Genomic DNA, 20,530 nt, shown 5'->3' with positions numbered 1-20,530 from the left:
AGATTGTTAATCTGTGTCTCTAAAAGTGGTAATAAAAGTATATATTTCAGACAATTACCATTCCATTCAAGGGCTCTTATTTTATGAAATACTTGCTTGCCAAAGACTACAATTTACTTTTTACAGTTTCATTTAATGATCTGACATTTGAGACATTCCCTAATTAATTCCAACTCTTTCTAAACTGGCTGTGATAAATATAACCTGTACTGAGGAGATTATAATGTCACTTCTGGCAAACCTATGGCGCAGCCCGAGCTGAGGTGCACACACGAGGAAATTCGCACCCTCCATCTGATCAGCCTGGGTCGGTCTGTTATTCTGATCTGACTACAGACATTGTGTCCAAAAATACGTAAATTATAGAGAAAGTATGTAAAAAATAAAGTTCCAGAAATCTGCAGGCAGCCTCTTAATCTGAAGTGAAATTGGCTGTCTAGCTCTAATGAAACGTATTTAGCTGGCAAATCTGACTCATATTTATATTCTCCCAAGATGCTTGGTACTTACAGCTAAGTATTTGTCAATGCAGCTAAGAATGAAAAGAAAGTAGATTTAAAAGCAAATAAAAGAGGTGGAAAGATGACTTTCTTTCTACACCATGCTTCTATTTTCTAGTCCCTGAATCGGGATGGGACACACCGTGATCCTTATGGCCTCTCTAACACGTAACCCATTGAGATCACAAACGTCAGATTGGGAGGCTCAGCTGTGAGTGGTGAGGTCTTCCTGCTCCCAAACGAGGAGGAGTTTTTACCACCACACAGAAGGACGCTTGAAACCCCATTGTTACTGTCACATACTGCAAGCAATAAACCCTCTAAGACTTAAGCTAACAAAGGAGTCACGTACATCAACTGACTTGCATTGAAACTGAAACCAATGGAAATGAGAAAGATGTACTTTCCTAACTGGCTGGTGATGGTGGGTTTTCCGGAGTTCCGAGTTAGTTTAGTTTAGATGAGGGGTCTGGTGTGGGGAGGAAGGGCCCGCATCAGCCCAGGAATGCACAATCCTCCTCGCGGGGGCTTGGGGTCAAGACTGGCCTCTTTTGGGTCTGACCTTTGCTTTCTCCCCCTTTATTCTATTTCTTCCATCAGCTTGAGTTTTTACCTTGGTTTCAGTAACAATCTGGAGACGTAAAGGACAGCGGGGGCACTCGGTGTCACACTTTGATGTCACAAGGTGTCAGGCAAGAGAGACACGGTGCACTCCGGTGAGAAGAGACAAAAACAGGGGAAATGAAGACTTCCGTTATTCATCAGGATGTTGAACTGCACCTTGGAGAATTCCCGGTCCTGCAATTCTGGATCGATGAAACAGCCACCTGTTCATACCAGGAGCTCGGGCCAAGCCCAGGTGAGGCCTGTCAGGCCCACAGGTGAGGGGCCTGCGTTTGCTCCAGCCGCTGGGTGACCGCCCAAGAACTCTGTGCAGATCTTGGCCGATGTGACATTTCCTTTCTGTGGCCACTTACTGGGGACCAGCGCAGCGTTCCATGGGTTATGGGATTATTTTAGGTAGAAGGCCTTAGAAATATTAACAATGGATTTCATTTTTCTCCATTAGCCCAGGAAACCACAAGTTACCATGTGTCGGATGTTTATTTGAGTAAAAGATGTGGAAATGTTCTGGCTTGTGAGTGTAGGAAAAAGAACCCCGAACTTTCGGAAGAGCTTAATTTTACCTTCTAAAATCGTGTTCTTGTGACTCCTTTGCTGTGTTATTTATAAGGTTACGAGAGTAGGTAGTAAATGTTGAACAGAGAAACTCCTCAGTCTCCAGTAAAACTAATTATTTTATTCCACCAAGGGGACAATGAAACCGCTCTGGCCTCCTCCCGCTCCAACTTATTTCAGCCTTGATTAACTTCAACATTATTAAAGTTTAAGACTGATTTACTCTACCGTGTGTGCGTGTGCATGCACGTGCATGCATGTGTGCGGGTGTGCGTGCGCGTGCGTGCGAGGGGTGGGGTGGAGGCGGGTCTCCTGCCCATGGTCCTGTTCCTTTTATGGAGGCGCCCTCCTGTGGCCACAGGAAATATTGCACCATAGAATACCATCTCAAAATTACTCCCACGAGGAGTGGCCAGCATTCATGTTGTCCTTTTTCTACGTGAAGACCCTGGATAAAGAAACATTCCCACTAAGCTACATGGATATATGGAGGTTTTACAGAGAATACTTGATTTGGGGTTTTAAAAGTGGGGGTACTGAAGTCTTAAACCCCAGGACCCATACTCTAAGCAGGCCAAATCTCTGAGAGCAGGGTGGGCCCCAGCGGCAGTGGCGGGCTCTGCGTCCTGGGGTGGCCGAGCAAACACCACACACGGGGCTCACAACACAGCACTCATCCTCCACAGCTTGGAGTCCAGAAGTCAGATCCAGGTGCCGCAAGGCTGTGCTCCCTCCAGAGGCCCCAAGAGGGTGTCCTTCCTGCCTCTTCCAGCTCCTGGGGACCCCAGGCATCCCTGGGCTCGTGGCGGAGTCACCCAGTCTTCGCTCTGTCTGCACGTGGCCTCCTCCTGTACTTGTCTGGTCTCAAATCTCCCGCTCCTTCCTCTTAGGACGCCTGGCACTAGACGGTCTCATCTCGCCATCCTTGGCGGGATCACATCCGCAAAAACCTAAGTTCACACAAGGGCACATTCACAGTCCAGGTTAGAACATGGACACACCTTCCCAGGGGCCCCATCCACCCCCACAGATGACAAGGGGATCTCAGGGAGCCCAGGGTGGCAGTGGACGGTCAGCTGTGGCAGACTGCGGGTAGGAGAATGAAACAGGACACCTCCTTCTCCCCGCATTCCTGGACTCGGCGAGGGTGACGGGTCAGCAGGAAGTCTTTATGGCTTGACCGGTCCCCTGCCCAGGGAGCTGCTGTTCGTCCCTCAGACTTCTCTGCTTCTAGGGCTCCCTCCTCTATGGAGCAGTCCCTCCTTAGCACTGCCTCTGTCAGGGCTCTGAGCAGCAAGACTGCCCTGCAGACCCCGGACTCTCCCTTCTGGCTCCTCTCCTGTCACACGCATCTGTCCGGCCTGCTCGGTGCTGGCCCTGAGTGGACGAGCTGGCGGGAGGCCTGGAGCAGGTCACCATGCTGCAGCTGGTCAGGGAGGGGCACTCCCCACCCTCACAGGCTCGTGGATCTGGGTTGGCTCCTAACTGGGTGCTCCCAGAGGCACCGTCCAGGGAGAAGAGGGATGAGAAGAAAGGGATTCGGGGGCAGGACCCACATCCGAGGTCTATGGCCTCCTGGAGCCAGGGTGATGGGTCAGGTAGCAGGTGATCCTACAGGTGACAGGTGACCTATGAGGTGACAGGTGACCCTCCAAGGCTTCAGGAAGACAGAGAAGTGGCCAGTCCTGGAGCAGCAGCCATCTCCTGCCTGAGGGAATGGGCACCCGGGAGGCTGCCTTGCTGGTTCCCCACCTGGTTCCCGCTGCTCCCATTGTCCAGACTCAGGCCTGAGCTCAAGGACCTGCGATTGGTGTCTATTCACTGCGACTGTGTGACTTTGGGAGGGGGCTTTCCTGGGGTCAGCCTGCACTGCTCACTATGGACACGGTCCTTGGAACAGGTCGTCACAGGCCTGCTCCACTGTTGCTCACTCGGCCAGGCGAGGTGACAGGAAAGCAGCCCTTCCCCTCCCCTCAGACCGTCTGTGTCTGTGCTCAGCAGCAGGTCCAGACTCCGGTAGTTGCTGGAGGCTGCCACAATCTGGTCCACCCACCTGCCAGCCCCACCTTCTCCTACCTCACCCCAAATCCTCCACTTCTACAAGTTCACCCTCTTCCCACTTCCGCCCTGCAAGCCCACAGCTTGGCTCAGGCTGTTCTCCTCACCTGGACTGCCTGCCCACCTCCGCCCACCAAGACCCACCCACGAAGCTCCTCAACCTCCCACCAGCAGGTGTCCCTCCTCTGGATTCCTCCTGCACTGTCCGCACCCATGACCAGGGGGCCTGATAGAAGCGGGGCTGGGGTGACTTTTCCTGTCTGTGGACAGCACATCTCGTTTCCTCTGCAGAGTGGGGCTGCAACTCATACAGCTGTGTCCTCGACCTGCCTGGCACACACTGGATACACAATTAGCATTCATTGGACGGATGGATGGATAGATGGATGGACGACAGATAAATGATGAAGGATGGAAGATGGGTGGATGATGGGTGGGTGGGTGGATGGGTGGACTGACCCACCATTGGTGGCCCCTCCTCCACTAGACCAATTAAGTGGGGATCTGAAAAGAGCCAGCAGCAGAAGCAGGCCCAGGAAGACTGGAGGCCAGCCTGGGGTCCAGCTTTTGTTGGTCATCTGGAAATTAGGCCTGCAGCTCCTTGCGCCTGCAGTTACCTTGGGAAATGGGAATGTGGAAGGAACTATGTTGCCTTCTCATGTTACCTGTACAGCCCTGTTAGTTTTTCGGAAAGGATTTTAATGTCTCTGGGCCTCGAATAGCAAATTGACCTCACTCTCACAGCGTAAACATCCCACTTGCCTGTTGTCACTATTGGGATGCCCTGTGCCCTCCTGTGCGATGGGGGGTTCACAGGCTAGAGCTTCTGCTGAGTCTCTGTCTCTCATACACACACACTAGGCCCAGCCCAGCACCCCAGAATCACTCTATGAGTCCTGAAATAAGCCTTTGTTAAATATGTGTATTTCTTATCTGTCCCTTTAGACAGGTAAGATGTGAGATCTGGCGTGTCCTGGGATGTGACTTCAATGGATGGGACTCAAGAAAGATCTTAAAATCTTTGAGTTCATGTTGAGACTAAAAAGAGAAAGTAATTGATCACCTTGGGTATCCTTGGAGGAAGCCAGAGAACCAACTGATTTTTCTGAGAGGTGGTAAATAGGGAAAGACGCAGCATTTATCAGCCTTTTTCTGTACTTCAGGGACCCAGAGAGGACGCAGGAAAATTGGTCTTTATAGAATTCCAACTGAGAATGCAGAGGAATAATATGTTAACTACTTACAGACAAAATGATACAATGTCCCGGGTTTGCTCTAAAACACCAGGGGAGGGGAGGAGACCAACAAGCAGATCCGACAGGTGCTGACAATGGTTAGAGCTGGGGGAGGGGTCATCTCTACCACTGTCCACACCAACACACACTGGGTATGTTTAAGCCTTTTCACAATAAAAGGTAAGAACACACAGATTTAGGAGACACGACAACCGAGTGCAGTGTGTGGTGCCGACTGAAGCACGGTTTAAAAACATTATAGAAATCATTCTGAAGATGACCAAGAATTAGGTGGCGCTGGGGGATCATCACTAATTTCATGGGGTGTGATAACAGTACCGAGGTCATGCAGGAGAATGGCCCTTTATTTTGGGAGATGATGTACCTTAAGATGGTCTGCAAATTACACACACACACGCACACACAAAACTGCCAAATCTAGCTACTTGTCTGTATGAATTGTCCATACTACAAAGTCAGGAAAATAAAAGCCCAATAGAACTGAGACCCAGCACGGGCAGTCAGCAGAACTGGGTGCCCCTCGACCCCCACACGCCTGCTGTCCTGGTGACACTGACACAGGCCCTTACTCTCGGCATCCTGGGTGGACCAGCAAAGCACAGGTCGCCCACCAGGCTGCTTCCTGCCCCTTTCTGCTGGGGAGGCCTCCATCACCCTGATGAGCTCCTCCTGGGCAGGGGGCTGGGGGCCAGGGGTGACACCACAATATTCTGGTTGCTTCCCATCGCTCAGGGGCCAGTCGGAGGCAGCCTGCTTCCTTCCAGGACTAGTCCCATGGACGGAATCCTAAGAGGGGAAGATGCTTCCTCCAACATGGGTGGGCTCTGAAACTAAAGATGCAAGAAGAATCTCCAAACGCCCTATGGAAGAGCTGCTGCTGTGGCTCTTTATGTCTGGGATCCCAGAGCCAGCAGCCACGGAGCAGCCAGCCTGCCTCGCGGCCCATACACATGAACGGGCATTTAGTTCTTCTGGTCGGCTGGGAAATTTCCCTGACCAGAGTGATCTAATAGGCTTCCAGAGGCCTCTGGAGGCTTTCTCACGTCAGGGGGCTCAGGCCTTCCATCTGGGAGGGCTCAGCCCCGGGTCCGGCCCAGACGGCGCCTGGCAGGTAGGAGGTGCTTGCTACGTGAGATCCGTACAGCCGCGGCCTCAGGCCTTCGGTGTTTAGCCGTGACCATGGACAGGGGATGAGGGGCCCAGCTGAAACAGAATGGCCCTTGCCCGGAGATTTGAGGATGGGCAAAACCACAGCCTAGGTGCCGAGGCAGCTCTATCTCCCCAGCCTGTCCTGAGAACGCAGAGGTGTGTTCACCCAGCTTTGTGCAAAGTACCAGAGGTCTGTGGCTGGGAATGACAGCGTGAGCAGGGGGCAGGAGCAGAAACCTCGCATCCATCGGATGGTCCCCTCGTCCCTCTGTGCACTCTGGGACTGCACCTGACGTCCTGGAGCCTGTGTTCTCCTTTGTAAAAGGACACTGACGGCCGGGCTCAGGAGATGGCCAGATCACAAGAGCGTCATGAAGCACCGCCCTTGGCGTCCCCAGACCTTGAGCTCCCTAAGGAATGTGGCATCGCAGGGCCGCCTGCGCTCTGGGTGCTTCTAGACGCCACCAGCTCCTCCAGGGAGCAGACCCTGCCTTCCCTGCCTGCACAGTGGCCGGAGCCTGCCCTGCGGGGCTGCTGACCAGGGCTTAACAGGCGAGAATAAGGAAACGGGCAGGCGTCCGAGATGAGAGGCCCCGCCTGTGCCGGCCTCAGTGACAGGTAGCGTTTCAGAGGCCTGCTTGGTGGACTCAGGGTCTCACTCCTGCCCTGGGTCCCTGCCCTCTCCAGGCTGGGTCTCCCTTGTGTAGAAAGACCTTCCAGAACTCGGCCCGTCGTTCAGGAATAAAGCCAGGATTTCTGCAAGCCAGGCCCCATCCCTCCAGACCCTGCTCATCAACCCACCTTCTCGGGAACAGGAAGATGCATCGTCCTGCTGCATCCGGGGCCAGCCCGTGTCACTGTGTAATGGCTAGTCGGTCAGAGAAACAATAATTTTTATGCCATAAAAACTGAATTCCGTTTGTTCACAAGAACGAACGCTGTTGATCAAGCAAAAAACTATAAAACCCCCAGAGACAAAAGCCAAGAATGAAGCCTGATGCCTCAGCCACTGGCAGGCTGTGATCAGTCACGTCCATCGTCCAGGGCAGGGGTCGCGCTGCTTACCCGGAACCCCCGGCCTGGCGCAGCAGGCGAGGCAGCTGCGGGGCGCAGGGAGAGGGCGGGTTCTGGGGCCTCAGGAGGGGATGCCGCCACACAAGCAGAAATTCAGCGCAGCCGTCTTTGGTAAAGCAAATCCCACCCCTGATGTGTCCACTGTCCACACTGACAGTTAGAGGGCCGGAACCACCGGGAACCCTCCTGCTGCCTCCGCGCTGCAATAGGAGCCACCCCGCACCTGGGCTGGGCCGGAACTCATCTGTGGGGTTACTGCGTGACCTCTTCTGGGAGGAAGCTGGGAATTCTGATAAAACGCTTGAGCGATTTTCTGACCAACACTAATGGTGCTGAGATGTGTCTGAGAAGCTGTCAGGTCAGAGCCAGCGGCCTGGCCCAGCAGTGATGAGCAGACCATCCCTTTGCCCAGACAGGGCTCTGCCAGGAACTGGTCTTGAGTTGGGCTGGCAGGGCCTCGCCCCTGTGTGCAATAACTGTGGTCAGTGTGATAAAGCTTCGAGACGTGACCATAAGGAGAAGACGGACACCTGCCTTAACAGCATGGTCACCCCTAGAGTTGTCCTGGAGCCAGTGCCACACTAGGGCATCTTCAATGTGCACATACCCTAGAGGCAGGCTCCTGGTCACTCCCCACCCACACCCCACGCCACTCAGACTCAGCGAGAACCATGTTGACTGAAACGTGTTGATGGGGCAAAGTGGGTGGCGATGGGCAAATGGGGAGCACCAGGTGCCCTGGGCACAGGCAGGTGTGGACGTAATTCCCAGGTGACCTTCTGTGGGTGGCCAGTGAGAGTTGGAGGGGACAGGGCGGAGGCCGGTCCTAACCACGGAAGCCCAGGGAGGGGCCCGTGCCCGGCGTCCTCCACCAACACAAAGCCGCCCTGCTAGGGGCCTGGGACCCGCTTTCTCTCCACCCTGCCTTGCCCTGCCAGCTCCAGGGTGGGCAGGGAAAAGTCAGCGGGGAAAATCAGGTGCCCAGGATCCGTGGCCAGCTTTGAAGACCAAGACAGCCTCATTCTGGCCCCTGAAAGGCAGCCAGGGTGGCCCGAGGGGTTGTGCGCAGGCAGCAGGCACCAGGCACAGTCTCTCCCCCCAGCCAGCTGGCCCCGGGCAGGAGTGAGGAAAGTTCTCGGCTGGAGCCTCGGTCAGGCTTGGCGGGAACAGGCCAAGTCAGGCCCCTGAGGGCAACTTGCTCGGTGCCTGAGACCCTCTTTGGGCTGCAGGGGACCCCAAATTCAATCCTGCCCTCAGCTCTGACTCCCAGGCAGCAGGATGGCCCAACAGCCACCAAAGGGGCAGGAACAGAAACACACAGCACACACCTCCCCAGACAGAAACAGGACGTGTCCCCAAACAGATACCGCTGCAGCTTCCAACTCACGACACAGGTCAGAAGCAGCTCAGTGCCAGCAACCAGGCGCCCAGACGGACGAATGGATGACCGAGTGGAACATGGTCCATTCATACAAGGGACACGACTCAGCCTTAAAAAAGGAAGGGGCTCCTGACACATGCCACAGCGTGGATGAACCTACAGGACATCATGCTGAGTGAAATAAGCCAGTCACAAAGTGACAAATACTGCAGGCTTCCACTTATTTGAGGTCCCAAGAATCGTCAGTCATAGACAGAACGGAGAATGGTGGGGGCCGGGGGAGGCTCATGGGGAGTTAGTGTTTAATGAGGACAGAAGTTCGGTTTGGGAAGATGAAGAGTTCTGGAGACGGATGGTGGTAACGAGTGCACAACAGCGTTACTGGGCTTAACAACACTGAAGTGTACATTGAAAAGCAGTTACAAATTTCACATTATGTGTATTTTACCAGGATAAAAAAATTTCAAAGCAGCTCGTGCATGGCAAAGTTTTGGAATAGGTGGTGATGGGTCCTTCCTCCACAGGCTGGGAGCCAATCACCCATTCCTTTCCTCAAAACATATGTATTTAGCAGGCTCTGCACAAAGCACTGGGCTGGATGTCGACCGTCCTGTGGAACAGTAGGGGGGGGGGGGGGGGGGCACGCCAGGCACCGTGCTCCCTGCAGTAGAGGCCCAACGGCTGCAGGCAGGCTCTGACTCCATCCCCGCTGACCCGGTGGAGGGAGACCACTTCTAGCCCAACAGGAGAGCGAAGGGAGACACAAGACGCGAGTGCCAGCCTGGGCACTTGCATTTCCAGCGATGCTCCTGGCCTTAACCAACAAGGAGTGACTCCCGGGAGTTGCTGGGAAGAGCCTGAAGGGAACCCGGCTCCCTACAGTGGGAGGCAAAGCTCTCTCGCCCGGCCCTGTGGGGTGGGAGAGGCAGCGTGAACCTCTAGGCCGGACACGGGCCCTTCTGCTCCTGGCCTGGGCGGACTCGCCTGCCCAGTCTCCAAAGGGCAGGGACCTTCCAGGAGTCAGCTGGGGTGAGAACATGGCCAGGGCGCCTGGCCGCCTCGCCTGGGCAACCTGCAATCCCAGCAGACTGCCTGTCAGGTCCCCTCTGCAGAGGCCCAGCTAGGGTAGGCTGGGGAAACACGGGTCCACAGGGGCTTCTCAACGAGGAGGCAGGGCTGCCAGCGCACCCAATGAAGAGGCCCTCAGGCCGAGGGAGGGCGGTGAGAGGTCAGCCTGGAGCAGGTGCGATGGGGCAAGGGAGGGGCAGACCCCCCCAGAAGGCAGCCAGACCCCTCCTTAGTTCATGGTGAGAAGAAACCACGGAATTCTCCAGGAACCCAATCTTGTCTCAGCTCCACAAGTGAGGGGACGGGCTGTCCACCCACAGGGCCCACCCCTCACAGGTGACCCCCAGCCCCAACCACAGCAGGGCTCCACCCTGCCTCCTCCCTGGGCAAAGGGCCCTCTGTGACTTCTTTCCCTCAGGGAGGGCCCCTCCACCCACCTACGGGCATTTTCTCTCGGCCCACTGGCTCTTGGCCTTGCCTGCCTCGGCCTGGAAACCCTATGACCGTCCCACAGCTGCTCACACCCGGCCCTTCCCAGCAGTGGCTGCCTCCTTGGGCTGACCGGGTCCTGAGCTCCTGCCAGTCTCCCCCTGGCAGCGTGTGGCCGTGTCTCGGTCAGCTCAGCTGGGGCTGCCCTCTGTTCTTCCATCCACAGAGATGGCGGGACATGTTGATTTCATTTCACCTTCAGTGATTGACAGGGTGACGGGGTCAGGAGGGGGCTCGCACCTGGTAGGCACTGCCCAGGCCGTGTTCCCTCACCCAGCCGTTAATGCCTTTGCTCAGTGCTATGGGCGCCATGACGGCAAAGTGCTCCCCATGGAGGATCGAGGTGGCACTAAAGGTCAAGGGGAAGGGGCAGTGGGTGTGGCTGCCACAGCCCCAGGACTTCCTCTGGGCCTGGCCACTGAGGGAGGCACCAGCCTGCCCAAGTGGCGCCTCGGGCCTTCTGCTTTGTGGCTTGCAGTAACCAGCCCAGGTGGCTTCTTGTCCACTCCAGGTCCACAGGCCACGCCGTCACATTGTGCCCCTCAGGCTCACAGGATGACACCTGTGCTGACTCGACCTGAGCACGAGCAGGGGCCACCCCAAGTGGGCCATGCTCCCAGAGACCAGTGGTCAACTGTGGGCCGGACAACCCACAAGAGGACAGTCCCTGGGTGGCACTGTGTGTGGCAGCATCAGATGGTGAGGAAGACCGAGAGAGGGCCTGGCACCCTGACAGGAGGCCCCGGGAGGTCTCTGTGCTTGCAACTCGGTGCATAAACACCCCAGAGGCAACCTGGGTGACCAGGACCACCAGCAAGGGATGGAAACATGAATGTGCATTCCAAACGTGATCAATCTTAGGACTCCTTACTTTCAGATTCCAAATAAAACCTCATTTTGGCAAAAGCAAGACAAAATTTGGTATGATTATTAATGTTATGGTCCCATTTTTTTGAGCCTCTGAACAATCCTCTGAGGGTGTTTCCCCGTGGATCGAACCGTGTCATTTTCCTGGTTCTGACGCTCCGCTTACACTGGGGACCCCAGGTGAGGGCATGCCGGACCTCTTAGTACTATTTGTGCAACTTCCTGTGAAAGTGGAGGCATTTCAAAGTAAATGTTTAAAAGTATTTGTCTACAGTGAGTTTTGCAGCCCTTAATCCTCCTGACACAGGGGAAAGAGGGTAACAGAGAACCCCGGGTGGTGTGAAGGACCAGGATCACCCTCCGTGCCCAGTCCCACAAGCTGTCCCCAGAGGGGCCCTTGGGGTGAAGAAGCTGCAGTTGGAGGCTGGGACCCCACCCCACCCCCCACCCTTCTTTACCCTTCGCCACCCTTGGATGTGCACCCAGCACCCAAGAACCACCACCTGGAAGATCACGAGGCCATGCACAGGGCCCTCCTCCCCTCACGATCGTTTCAACAGCTGCCACTGGTGAGCCACAGCAAAGTGAGAGCCACCTGTGTGCACACAGGTGCTGGGACCCCACCCTCCCCAACACCCAGCGCCCCCAGAGCAGCACCCTGTCTTCTGAAGACTCCCCCAAGTAGGAGGCAGTAATGATGAGCAGCCTTGCCCACATGTATGCAGCAAACACGCCCTCAGGGCCATCCAAGCCGGGGCCCAAGGGATGGGCAGCCAGCAGACACAGGTCTGGCTCGGCACCTCTGCAGGGCAGCTGCACGCCCGTCTTCTCACCTGTGAAGCAGGTACCTACCTCGTGGCCCCGGCCTCTGGGGCTGGGGAATCTCCCACTCTCTGAGGAGCAGGTCGGGAGCTGCCTTTGGAGGTGAGTGGGCGCGCATGGCAGGGTCACGTGAAGCCGAGGGGCCTGGCTGCTTGATGAAAGCTGGTTCCGTGTGCAAGCTGAAGACATTCATGGCCCTGGCACCACCCCACAGACACAGTTCCTGTGTCTCGGGCCTCGAAGGACAGCGGGGGCCAAGTGCTAGAAACTTTCTTCGCGCCCGCAGAAATGCTTGCCTCCCTCCCCAGGTCCCAGGAGCAGTCAGATTCTGGCACGTGAGCAGCTGAGAGGAGCCCCACGCCCTGCAGCGCTGTCTGTGGAGGGCCTCACAAGGAGCGGGGAGCTCATCAAGCCCTCTCCTGTATCGCAGGAGGGCCATGACTCCACGACAGGGCTGCAAACGTGGGGTGGTCTTGTGCTCACTGTCTGCGGCCAGGACAGTCTGATAGGAATGTCCCTCCCGTCCTCTCCAGTGCTTCCATGAGTGTCAGCACGAGCTGTTGGTTTCACACAATGTGAATTCAGTGGGAATGTTATCTTTCACACAATGTGAATTCAGTGGGAATGTTATCTTTAAAACAACATGTTCACCTTACAGTAACGCAGTCCAGAATCCACCTTTTGCTCTCAAAATATCACTATCTTTCATAATTGAAATGGAGAAGAAATGCTTTTATTTTAATTACTAATAACAATGCGACTGACTGATATGTATAAATGATGGCAAGTGAGCAGCAGAAAATTACATTTACATTTTATTTACGTCGGGAGCACTTAAAACACTGTTACGCTTTGATGGTTACATTTTCCACAACAAGCATTAAATAGCAGTCCACTCTTCACCCAACAGTCCATACCACCTCCCCACCAAAACCAAATAAACAAACAAAGCAAACTTCTCTGTAACCATCATCTTGAAACCACAAAGATTACACTCACTTCTGCCTTCCAAGCCCACGGCACTGCCACTAGGATTGGGCCCAAAATTTCCCAGGTTTTGCCTCTGCTAGATTAAAGTTGCTGGCATTTTCAAATCACATCCAAGCTTTCCACAGTACCCTCCCTTCCCAGAGAGCAGAGGGACAGGCCGCACGAGCGGCAGCACTTCTGTTAGAGGGGGCAGGTGCTGCGGCATGCAGGGCGCAGCCAGGCGGCACCAGAGCTCGTCGGTGCTGAGAAAACCAAGGGCAGGAAGCAAGCTGCCACGCAAAGAAGCAATCACAGGACACTGGGGAGGGGCTTGCTGGAATAAAGCGATGTTTCAAAGGTGCCAACGTTTACAAACTAAAATACTTAGTGTACTTGCTCAATATCCGAGAGTGTGTGTGTGTGTGTAAATAAGTCATGTGTTTTTCCCCAGCATGACCTTAAACTAAGAGCCAGAGATGGTATTACTGAACAAAATTTTGTAGAATCCTGTGTTCATGCTAAAAAGAACAATTGTGGATTCCAGGAAAAAAGATGGAATTCAGCAAAAATTAAATATTTGAAGTAGAATTTGGACTACTTGGAGAGGATTAAAATTAAAACCGTAAATATATGGAAGGACTTTACATCTGAAATGACTCACCAGCGGGCTGGCAGGTTAAGCGAGCGGCCAGGTCACTCTGAGGAGCTGCTCTGAAGGTCTGGTTCCCTGGACTGAGAGAAAGTTCCCTTGGGGGTCATGATTCAGCATGGGATTGACGTCACCTTTAAGTCACCTTATACTCGACTACAGTCTAGTTTCAAACACTGTGCTGCTGCGAGGAAGGAAAGCCGTTCGGGGGATGCGCACTCAGGTACCGGTCTGCACCTCACCAGCCCTCTGCAGCCATGGCTGTGGCAGCAGGCTGCATGGCGCTGGACAACTGAAAGAAGGAGCTGACTGCTGACCACGCTAGAGGAAACACTGTCGGATTTAGTGCTGGGGAGAAGCAGAGACGGTCTAGCGGGTTCTGCATTTCTGCCATCGCCACTCAGGACCATCTCTCCCGTCTCCCACCGTCCCTAATCTGGCTGATCCGTGATCAGCATGCCCGATGCTGAGGAGGTGTGGTCTTGGGACAGAGGTGAAGCAGATGCCGCTACCTAACGCGTGCGCACAACCACAGAGCAGCCTGGGCGCCGAGGCTCGGGCGGAGCCAGCGCGTCCGCCAAGTCCAGTCTAGGGGTGCCCTTTGGTTGACTTCTTCTTCTTCGACTCCTCTCTCTGCTTCTGCTTCTTCCTCTTGCCACCTTCTTTGAATCCTAAGAAAACATGGCTTGTGAAACACTGTGCAGAACAGCAGCTGCTCCCCCAGTAAGAGGCAAACACATTTCTTAACACTCCCCCACGTTAAAAAACAAAACACCACAATACAGTCATGTATCCTCACTTCCACCTGGGCGGCACCTACAGCTCAAGAAGCACATGGACTGACTTTCTGAACCGCGCACTGGAAACCTGTAACGTCATCCAGAGTGTCACAGCCACGCAGAGGCTGGCATTCTCGGCCAGGCCCCTCCTCCACCCGCCCAGCAGCCAGGTTTACTTAACCCCTCTGCTGAGTCCTCACGTCTGTCTGAGGACCTGGCCCGGGGTCCCACCTGGAGACTGACAACCCTGTCCCCGACCTGAGCAGAGCTGGCTCCGGCTTAGGTGACAGGCCTCCTCCAGCTCTGGCCCGAGCAGAGTCCGCTCTGCAGGGAGAAGACTGCTGTGGATGTGGCTCATTCTCCCAGGTTCTGGGTGCTCAGCGTGGGAAAGGTGCCCATTTCCAACATGAGGACAGGACTTGTCCACTTTCCCTGTGTCGTGTGCTCAAAGCCAACAACTTCCTGACTGAGCCAAAGGAGAATGACAGACGGACGGGCCCTGCTCACCCTCTGGAGAATCTGTCCACAGAGCCCAAAATAAGAACTCCAGCTTCAGTTCCGCAGAAATGGCTTAGGACCGTGTGCTCAATCAGTCCTTCAGATGTGGGTGGACGAGCACACAGCTGGGTAGGAACCAGACCAGAAGTTGAATTTAGGTAACAAAAGATCAATTTAAATGGCTTGACCGGAACAGAACAGAGGAATGGAAGCAGACCAGGTCACTGTGGGTCTGTGACTTAGTACAGGTGGGCCCCTAAGCCAGACCATCTAAAAGCATTCTTGAGATTTACAGTCTAAGGTGATACTTCAGAGCACAACCAATCTAGACAGAACTCGGCACAGTCTGTTAACAGGCGCCAGGGGTAGGCACGATGCTCATCCACCCACTCTGGGACGTCCCTTCTGGCAGCATCACAACCACAGGTGGACTGGGGCCCTTGTGTCCGTGAGATGGGTGCCCACAGCCGCTCATGACGGGATCTGGACCCAGGCCGGTGCCTGGCTGACAACCGCCATCTGCCCATCACCAGAGGGAAGCCTGCCTTCCAAGGTGCTCACTGCCGCCGCGGCTAGCAGGGACGCAAAGCCCAAGGGCCTCTACCGAACAGGCTTCCGGGGCCTCTTCATTCCCATCTCAGGGAGGCAGAGGGCCCCACACTTGCCATCCTTCACCGACCACTCAACTTTGGCTGCTGTGCAAGTGCGTCAGAGGCCGCCCCTTTCCCAGGGTACCGTGCAGCCCAAGGGCCTGGCTGCCCAATGCAGAGAACAGGGGCTGCCACCTGCCAAACACTAAGCCACCAGGGCCACATGTTGAGGAAAGTCACCTTGATGTTTTGAATGGGGAGGAAGAAGACAAATGGCTAAGTGACACAGGTGTACACGGCATGATGCACGGCAGGGCGGGGCAGGCAGAAGGCCTCATTCACAGTCCCAGCCCAGAGGTGACTCCAGGGGGCCTGGGACCCAAACAGCAGTGATGCTAGGGTGCAACAGAGGAAGAGAGAACATCCCCCAAGGCATCAAAATGGGACGGAGCAGGTTTTGGAACCTGCCAGTGTGCACTACACCCTGATCACAAGTTGTAGGTACTAACAGAGGGTGACGTCAGGAGGGCCACATGCAGTCCCAGATGGGTCTTCCATGGAGAAAACCTCCACAGCGACTGCTCCTGTGATCAGTCCCCAGGGCGGCTGTGAGGGGTGCAGGCAAAGGCCTTTTCAAGGAGGACATGGCCACCCCATGAACACGGACCGTGGACGGGGTTCAGAGACCTCAGCTGTGCTTACTTGGGCAACTCGACTGACTGCAGGGCTGAGTGGCCTCCTGGCTTCTGACTCCCTGAAGGTGTAACTTCCTAAAGGTCCCCCATGCAGGTAGACGAGCACAGCCTCTTTTCCTCCCCCCAGACTCAAGGACATGTAAAAGGAGCCGAAAATAAGAGAAAGAAAAACTGCTAACCGCCTAGTGACAAGGAATCTCTCCCATCCCTGATGGTCCTGCAGCCCCAGAAGCCCAGCAAGCAAGGTGAGAAGTCCAGTCCTTCTCTCAGCTCCGCGCTGTCCAGATTCTGATCCACGCGTCCCTTTATGCAACTGTCACTTTCAAATTCAAGTATGAGCACCCAAGGGCAGGAGAGGGAGCCAAAGGACCCGGAAGAACCACTGTGGGGTAGGCGGTACAAGGGCTGGGCCAAGGGCGGCAGACGGGCTCCTGGGGCGCAGATGCTGGCAGACCCGGTGACCCTCTCCTGCCTCCCTCGACAAGATGGAGAGCTCACAGCCCGGGCCTGACCTGGGCCCCACACCACTTCCTCCAGTCATGAAATCCTCACACCTGACCCAGAAGGGACTGCGAAGCCCCAGAGCACACAGCAGGTGGAGCTGGGCTGAGCTGTCCTCCAGGGCCTCCAGGTTCCAGCCCGTGTCCCCGTGATCCACTGCGACCCTGGCTCCTTCCCGGAGACCACCTACTGTCACAGCATGGGGCCTGGGGAATCAATTCCTCACTCAAATTTCTCACTAAAATGCCACTTCTGCTACAAGGCAGTTTTAATTTTAAGACGACCACAGAAAGATAACCTCAGACAAACCAAAGGAATTCCGGCACAAACGACAAGACTCCAGTCCATGGAGCTGCTACACATTCGGTCCACCGGCCAGAAACGTTCCACCCGGCAGGCGCCCGCCTGGCAATCCCAAGTGGCCCCCAGCCACAGTCCAGGGCCCGAGGGGCAAAGATGCACAGGCCCGACAGGCCCGCGCCACCCACCGGAGCCCAGGCAGGCAGAGCTGGAGTCACCCTGGGCCACCCTCTCTCTCCGAGACAGTGCGGTGCAGGAAGCAACCCCGAGGGCCCGGTCCTCCCACCACTGCAGGGGCAAGTGCTCGCAGCTGAACCCAGAACAGGAAGTCTAACTCACCCTAGGAGCCCAGTCTGTCTGGTAGGAAATCCTCTCCAAAACCATGTCAGGAAACAGACGTTGAATGAAGAATCTCTGTCCCCACCTATTCAAACAGGCCCTACACACACTGCGTCTGCAGCAAAGGCCTCAGATGGAGGGGAATGGAGTGAAACATGCCCATGAGTCTGGGCACGAGGGGACACAGAGCACAGCTCTGCCATGACTAACGCTCTAAGCTGTGGGTCTGCAAGAGTGCGGCCGTGTCCACAGCCCAGGAACCCACCTAGGCCCTCCCTAAGCCCACCCGGTTCTAGCCACTTGTGTCGACAAGCCTCGAAGGGAAACCCAAAGTCTACCTGCCCTGCCACCCAATAGGGCAGCTTTTCACATCCCCACCTTCACCAAAACCAACGTTAACCAAGGCCCTGACCCAGAACAGAGAATACAGGTGTTTATTAGAAAAAAAGACCTCCTTTCTAGTGTTGAGGAATCTACTCTCAGGGGTCACGATTCCAAAGAGCCCTGAGATTTCCGAGGCAGGCAGGTCCCCACGTCGCAGGACGAAAGGACGAGGTCAGGTCCGTGGGGAAGGGGAGAGCACACGGCTCCACCGCAAACCACAATTGCTTTGGTATTTTATTAAATTGGTCAATGTTTAAGTAAAAAACAACCAAGAAAAAGGAAGTCTTCCTGTCCCCCGAACTCCCTACAGAGGAAATGCACTCGAGCAGCACCCGAGGCGGCTGTTCCCTTCGCTCCCAGCGGGTCTGGAACATCCGACACCCGGCAGCCCTACCTCAGACTGACCCTCACAGACTTGTCCAAGAGTTCCCACGGCAACGACCAGGTTTGTTATAGGTCCCATAGAGAAAAAACACCTTCTAAAGAACTGCTAAAAGTTTTATAAGAGAAGCAGGTATAGATGCGTAAGTTAGTTTCTTTAAAAAGACAAACTTCAAAAGCGGTCAAAGCCACCCCAGGTTAACTACGCGCATTAGCCCCGTGAGCGCCATGCTCCGCTTTGCACAGGGCAGCAGCTACAGCATTCCTGGGTGAGGGGCTTTCTTCAAACCACACAAATAGAAGCAAAAAAAGTTAAAGGATCAATTTTATTCTCTCATTCATGAATTATTTTCATGTTGAATAATTTTAATTTTCTCTTTTAACAGTTAGATGTTCTTGACAGACCCACAGGATGTGTGCCATTCACAAATGAAAACACTAATCCTTTGTCAGCGTCTTACTGCAGGGTTCGCTGGCTCCGAGAGGCAGGCCCTATCCTCTCAGATGAAGCGGAGTGGGTCTCACAGGAGGTTAGTGATTTAACGTAACAGCATGTTCACAAAACACAAATGCCAGCAAGTCAAATCCAGATCACACTCACCCACAGCCACACCACTGCCAGAGCTCCCTAAACAATGACCGTTCGGGCTGAAAGAGAATCACCACTGCCTGCTTCAAACCACAGACATCCCCAGGTCCCTTCAGTTGCATCCTGACGCTGAATTATATTAGCTACACCACAATGATGGGAAATCCTCATACCAGCTAAAAATTCCACATTTGAGGAGTGCCTCTCAAGCGAGAGCTCATTTTTAGCCTGAAATAGTGGCTTCCCAGAACTGCCAGGCTGCCTCCACCCCGCACTGTCACTAGCGGGCTCCAGGGCATCTTCGCCTAGCAGCTGGTTGAGCAGCTAAAGCAGAGTGGGGGTACCTAACACTTCCTGGGTAACCAAGGCGCCTACTATGTGCTTCTTTTTAAAAATAATTACCCAAGAGGTGGCAATGCAGCAGAAAGAGTATTGCGTGGCACACAGACCTCTGGGGCACACAGGAGCCTGCCAAGGGCCATGGAAGTTTCCCCGAGACGAGGCTTCATGGGAAGTGGGACTCGCGGTGCTAAAGCAGGAGCATCCTGGTGGCGTCTGCACCAGGATGGACCCTGCTCCACATCCTTATTACTGCCTCGCGCCCAGACTCTGCAAAAGTGGGTGAAGAGCTGCAAGTGGATTCTGCAAAAATGCAAAACATTGTGCCAGTAGAAAGGAGAACCCCCAGATTACAGAAATTGAATCTTCTCCCCTGAAGTCTCACGTTAATTTCTGTTTTTCTACTAAATCCTACTTTCCCAAGATTCTCCAGTGGTGGCAAATTATCTTTCACTCAACAGGCATGGTCTTTGGGAATCCACAGCAACAGGGAAGGAGGGGCCTAATCTGAACTCAGTATATGCCCTTCGGGCCAGTCGGCTGGCGCTGGCTCCACGTCCTATTCCAGGAGACTAGCTATGCATGTGAACAAGACTGCCAGGCAGGTCCATACCCGCACACCTTATTCTTGGGAGCTGCAATATTCCATAGTCGGTAGGTTCATGGTGTCCTTCCAACCAAACGGACGTAGCCCATTAACTCACTGTTCAAACAGTATTTGTTCAGGAAGACTGAACTCACAACCGTGCCCCTTGCCAAGACCCCTGACAGCACACCGTCCTCCCCAGCCTGCCCTAAGACCATTCAGTACCTGGAGTTGACAATAGATCCTGGGAAAATGTCCACACCCCCAGTCAAGGCAGAATGAGCTCTTTCTGAATTCATTTGGCCCTTCCAACTGCCTCTGTTTTCAATCAATTACACAGGAAAAGGCTAATGTCTCCAAATGCTCCATCTGCTTTTGTTGGCACCTCTCCACAGCAGAGCTGATGGCTGGGTCCGCACGACCCCGGAGGGATCTGTGCCATGGCCCGAGGCCCCAGGACACTCACCTTCAGGTGGAGCGTATACTTCCTTCTGTCCTCCTCAAAACCCTAACAGACACCTCTGCTTTACCTGAGAAGGTCCAGAAGGGACTTTAAGGGACTAACTGCCCAATAGAAAGGTCTGGGAGTGGAACTTATTGCTTAGATAACGCTGCTTTGCCCTCAGTCCACAAAATTAACCTCATGATGTACACTTAGATGTCACCCTGACACAGAGGACCTAGGATCAGTATTTCCCTCCACCACATAATGTGCTATGGCCAACCTGGTGACTTCCAGAGGTGAGAATCAAGATGGCACAAATGCTTCAAACTAACGATAATTCCAATTAAATTTACTTTGGGCTTTAGAACTCAGTCAGGGTCCAACCCACATGCACAGCCACACCCTCAGAGATAATCCACAACTTTCTATGGTGAATTCACTTCAAAGACCCATCCTGGGCTCTGTAAAAAATGACAAGTCAAGAAGCTGGAAGAGGGCAGAGCTGGGCTCTGGAAAAATGACCAGCCGGTGCATCTAGAAGTGGAGGAGATTCAAGGCTGCAGCTTCACCTGGAGGTGTGGACCAGCACCCACCAGCTTTACACCAGGACCACACTCCACGGGGGCCTTGCTTTTCATCAAAC

General features: G+C 54.4%; 1 protein-coding gene across 3 annotated transcripts in view; it reads right to left on the bottom strand.

The window, feature by feature from the left end:
• Window positions 1-2,488: 2,488 nt before the first annotated feature.
• DNAJB6 (DnaJ heat shock protein family (Hsp40) member B6) overlaps window positions 2,489-20,530 on the bottom strand; it is an 86,754-nt gene continuing 68,712 nt past the window's right edge. Inside the window, exon 10 of one of the 3 annotated variants that reach the window (XM_046670136.1) lies at window positions 2,489-2,629. In XM_046670136.1, the coding sequence (XP_046526092.1) occupies window positions 2,544-2,629 (86 nt within the window). In that variant the 3' untranslated portion in view covers window positions 2,489-2,543. Of the gene's footprint in view, window positions 2,630-12,645; window positions 18,577-20,530 lie in introns of those variants that run through there. The other 2 variants (XM_046670137.1, XM_046670138.1) reach the window with 2 other exon arrangements.

This window comes from Equus quagga, chromosome 8 (assembly GCF_021613505.1).
Source record: "Equus quagga isolate Etosha38 chromosome 8, UCLA_HA_Equagga_1.0, whole genome shotgun sequence".
Taxonomy (NCBI): domain Eukaryota; kingdom Metazoa; phylum Chordata; class Mammalia; order Perissodactyla; family Equidae; genus Equus; species Equus quagga.
Note: the sequence above shows the minus strand (reverse complement) of the source record. Positions and strands in the feature narration are given on the sequence as shown.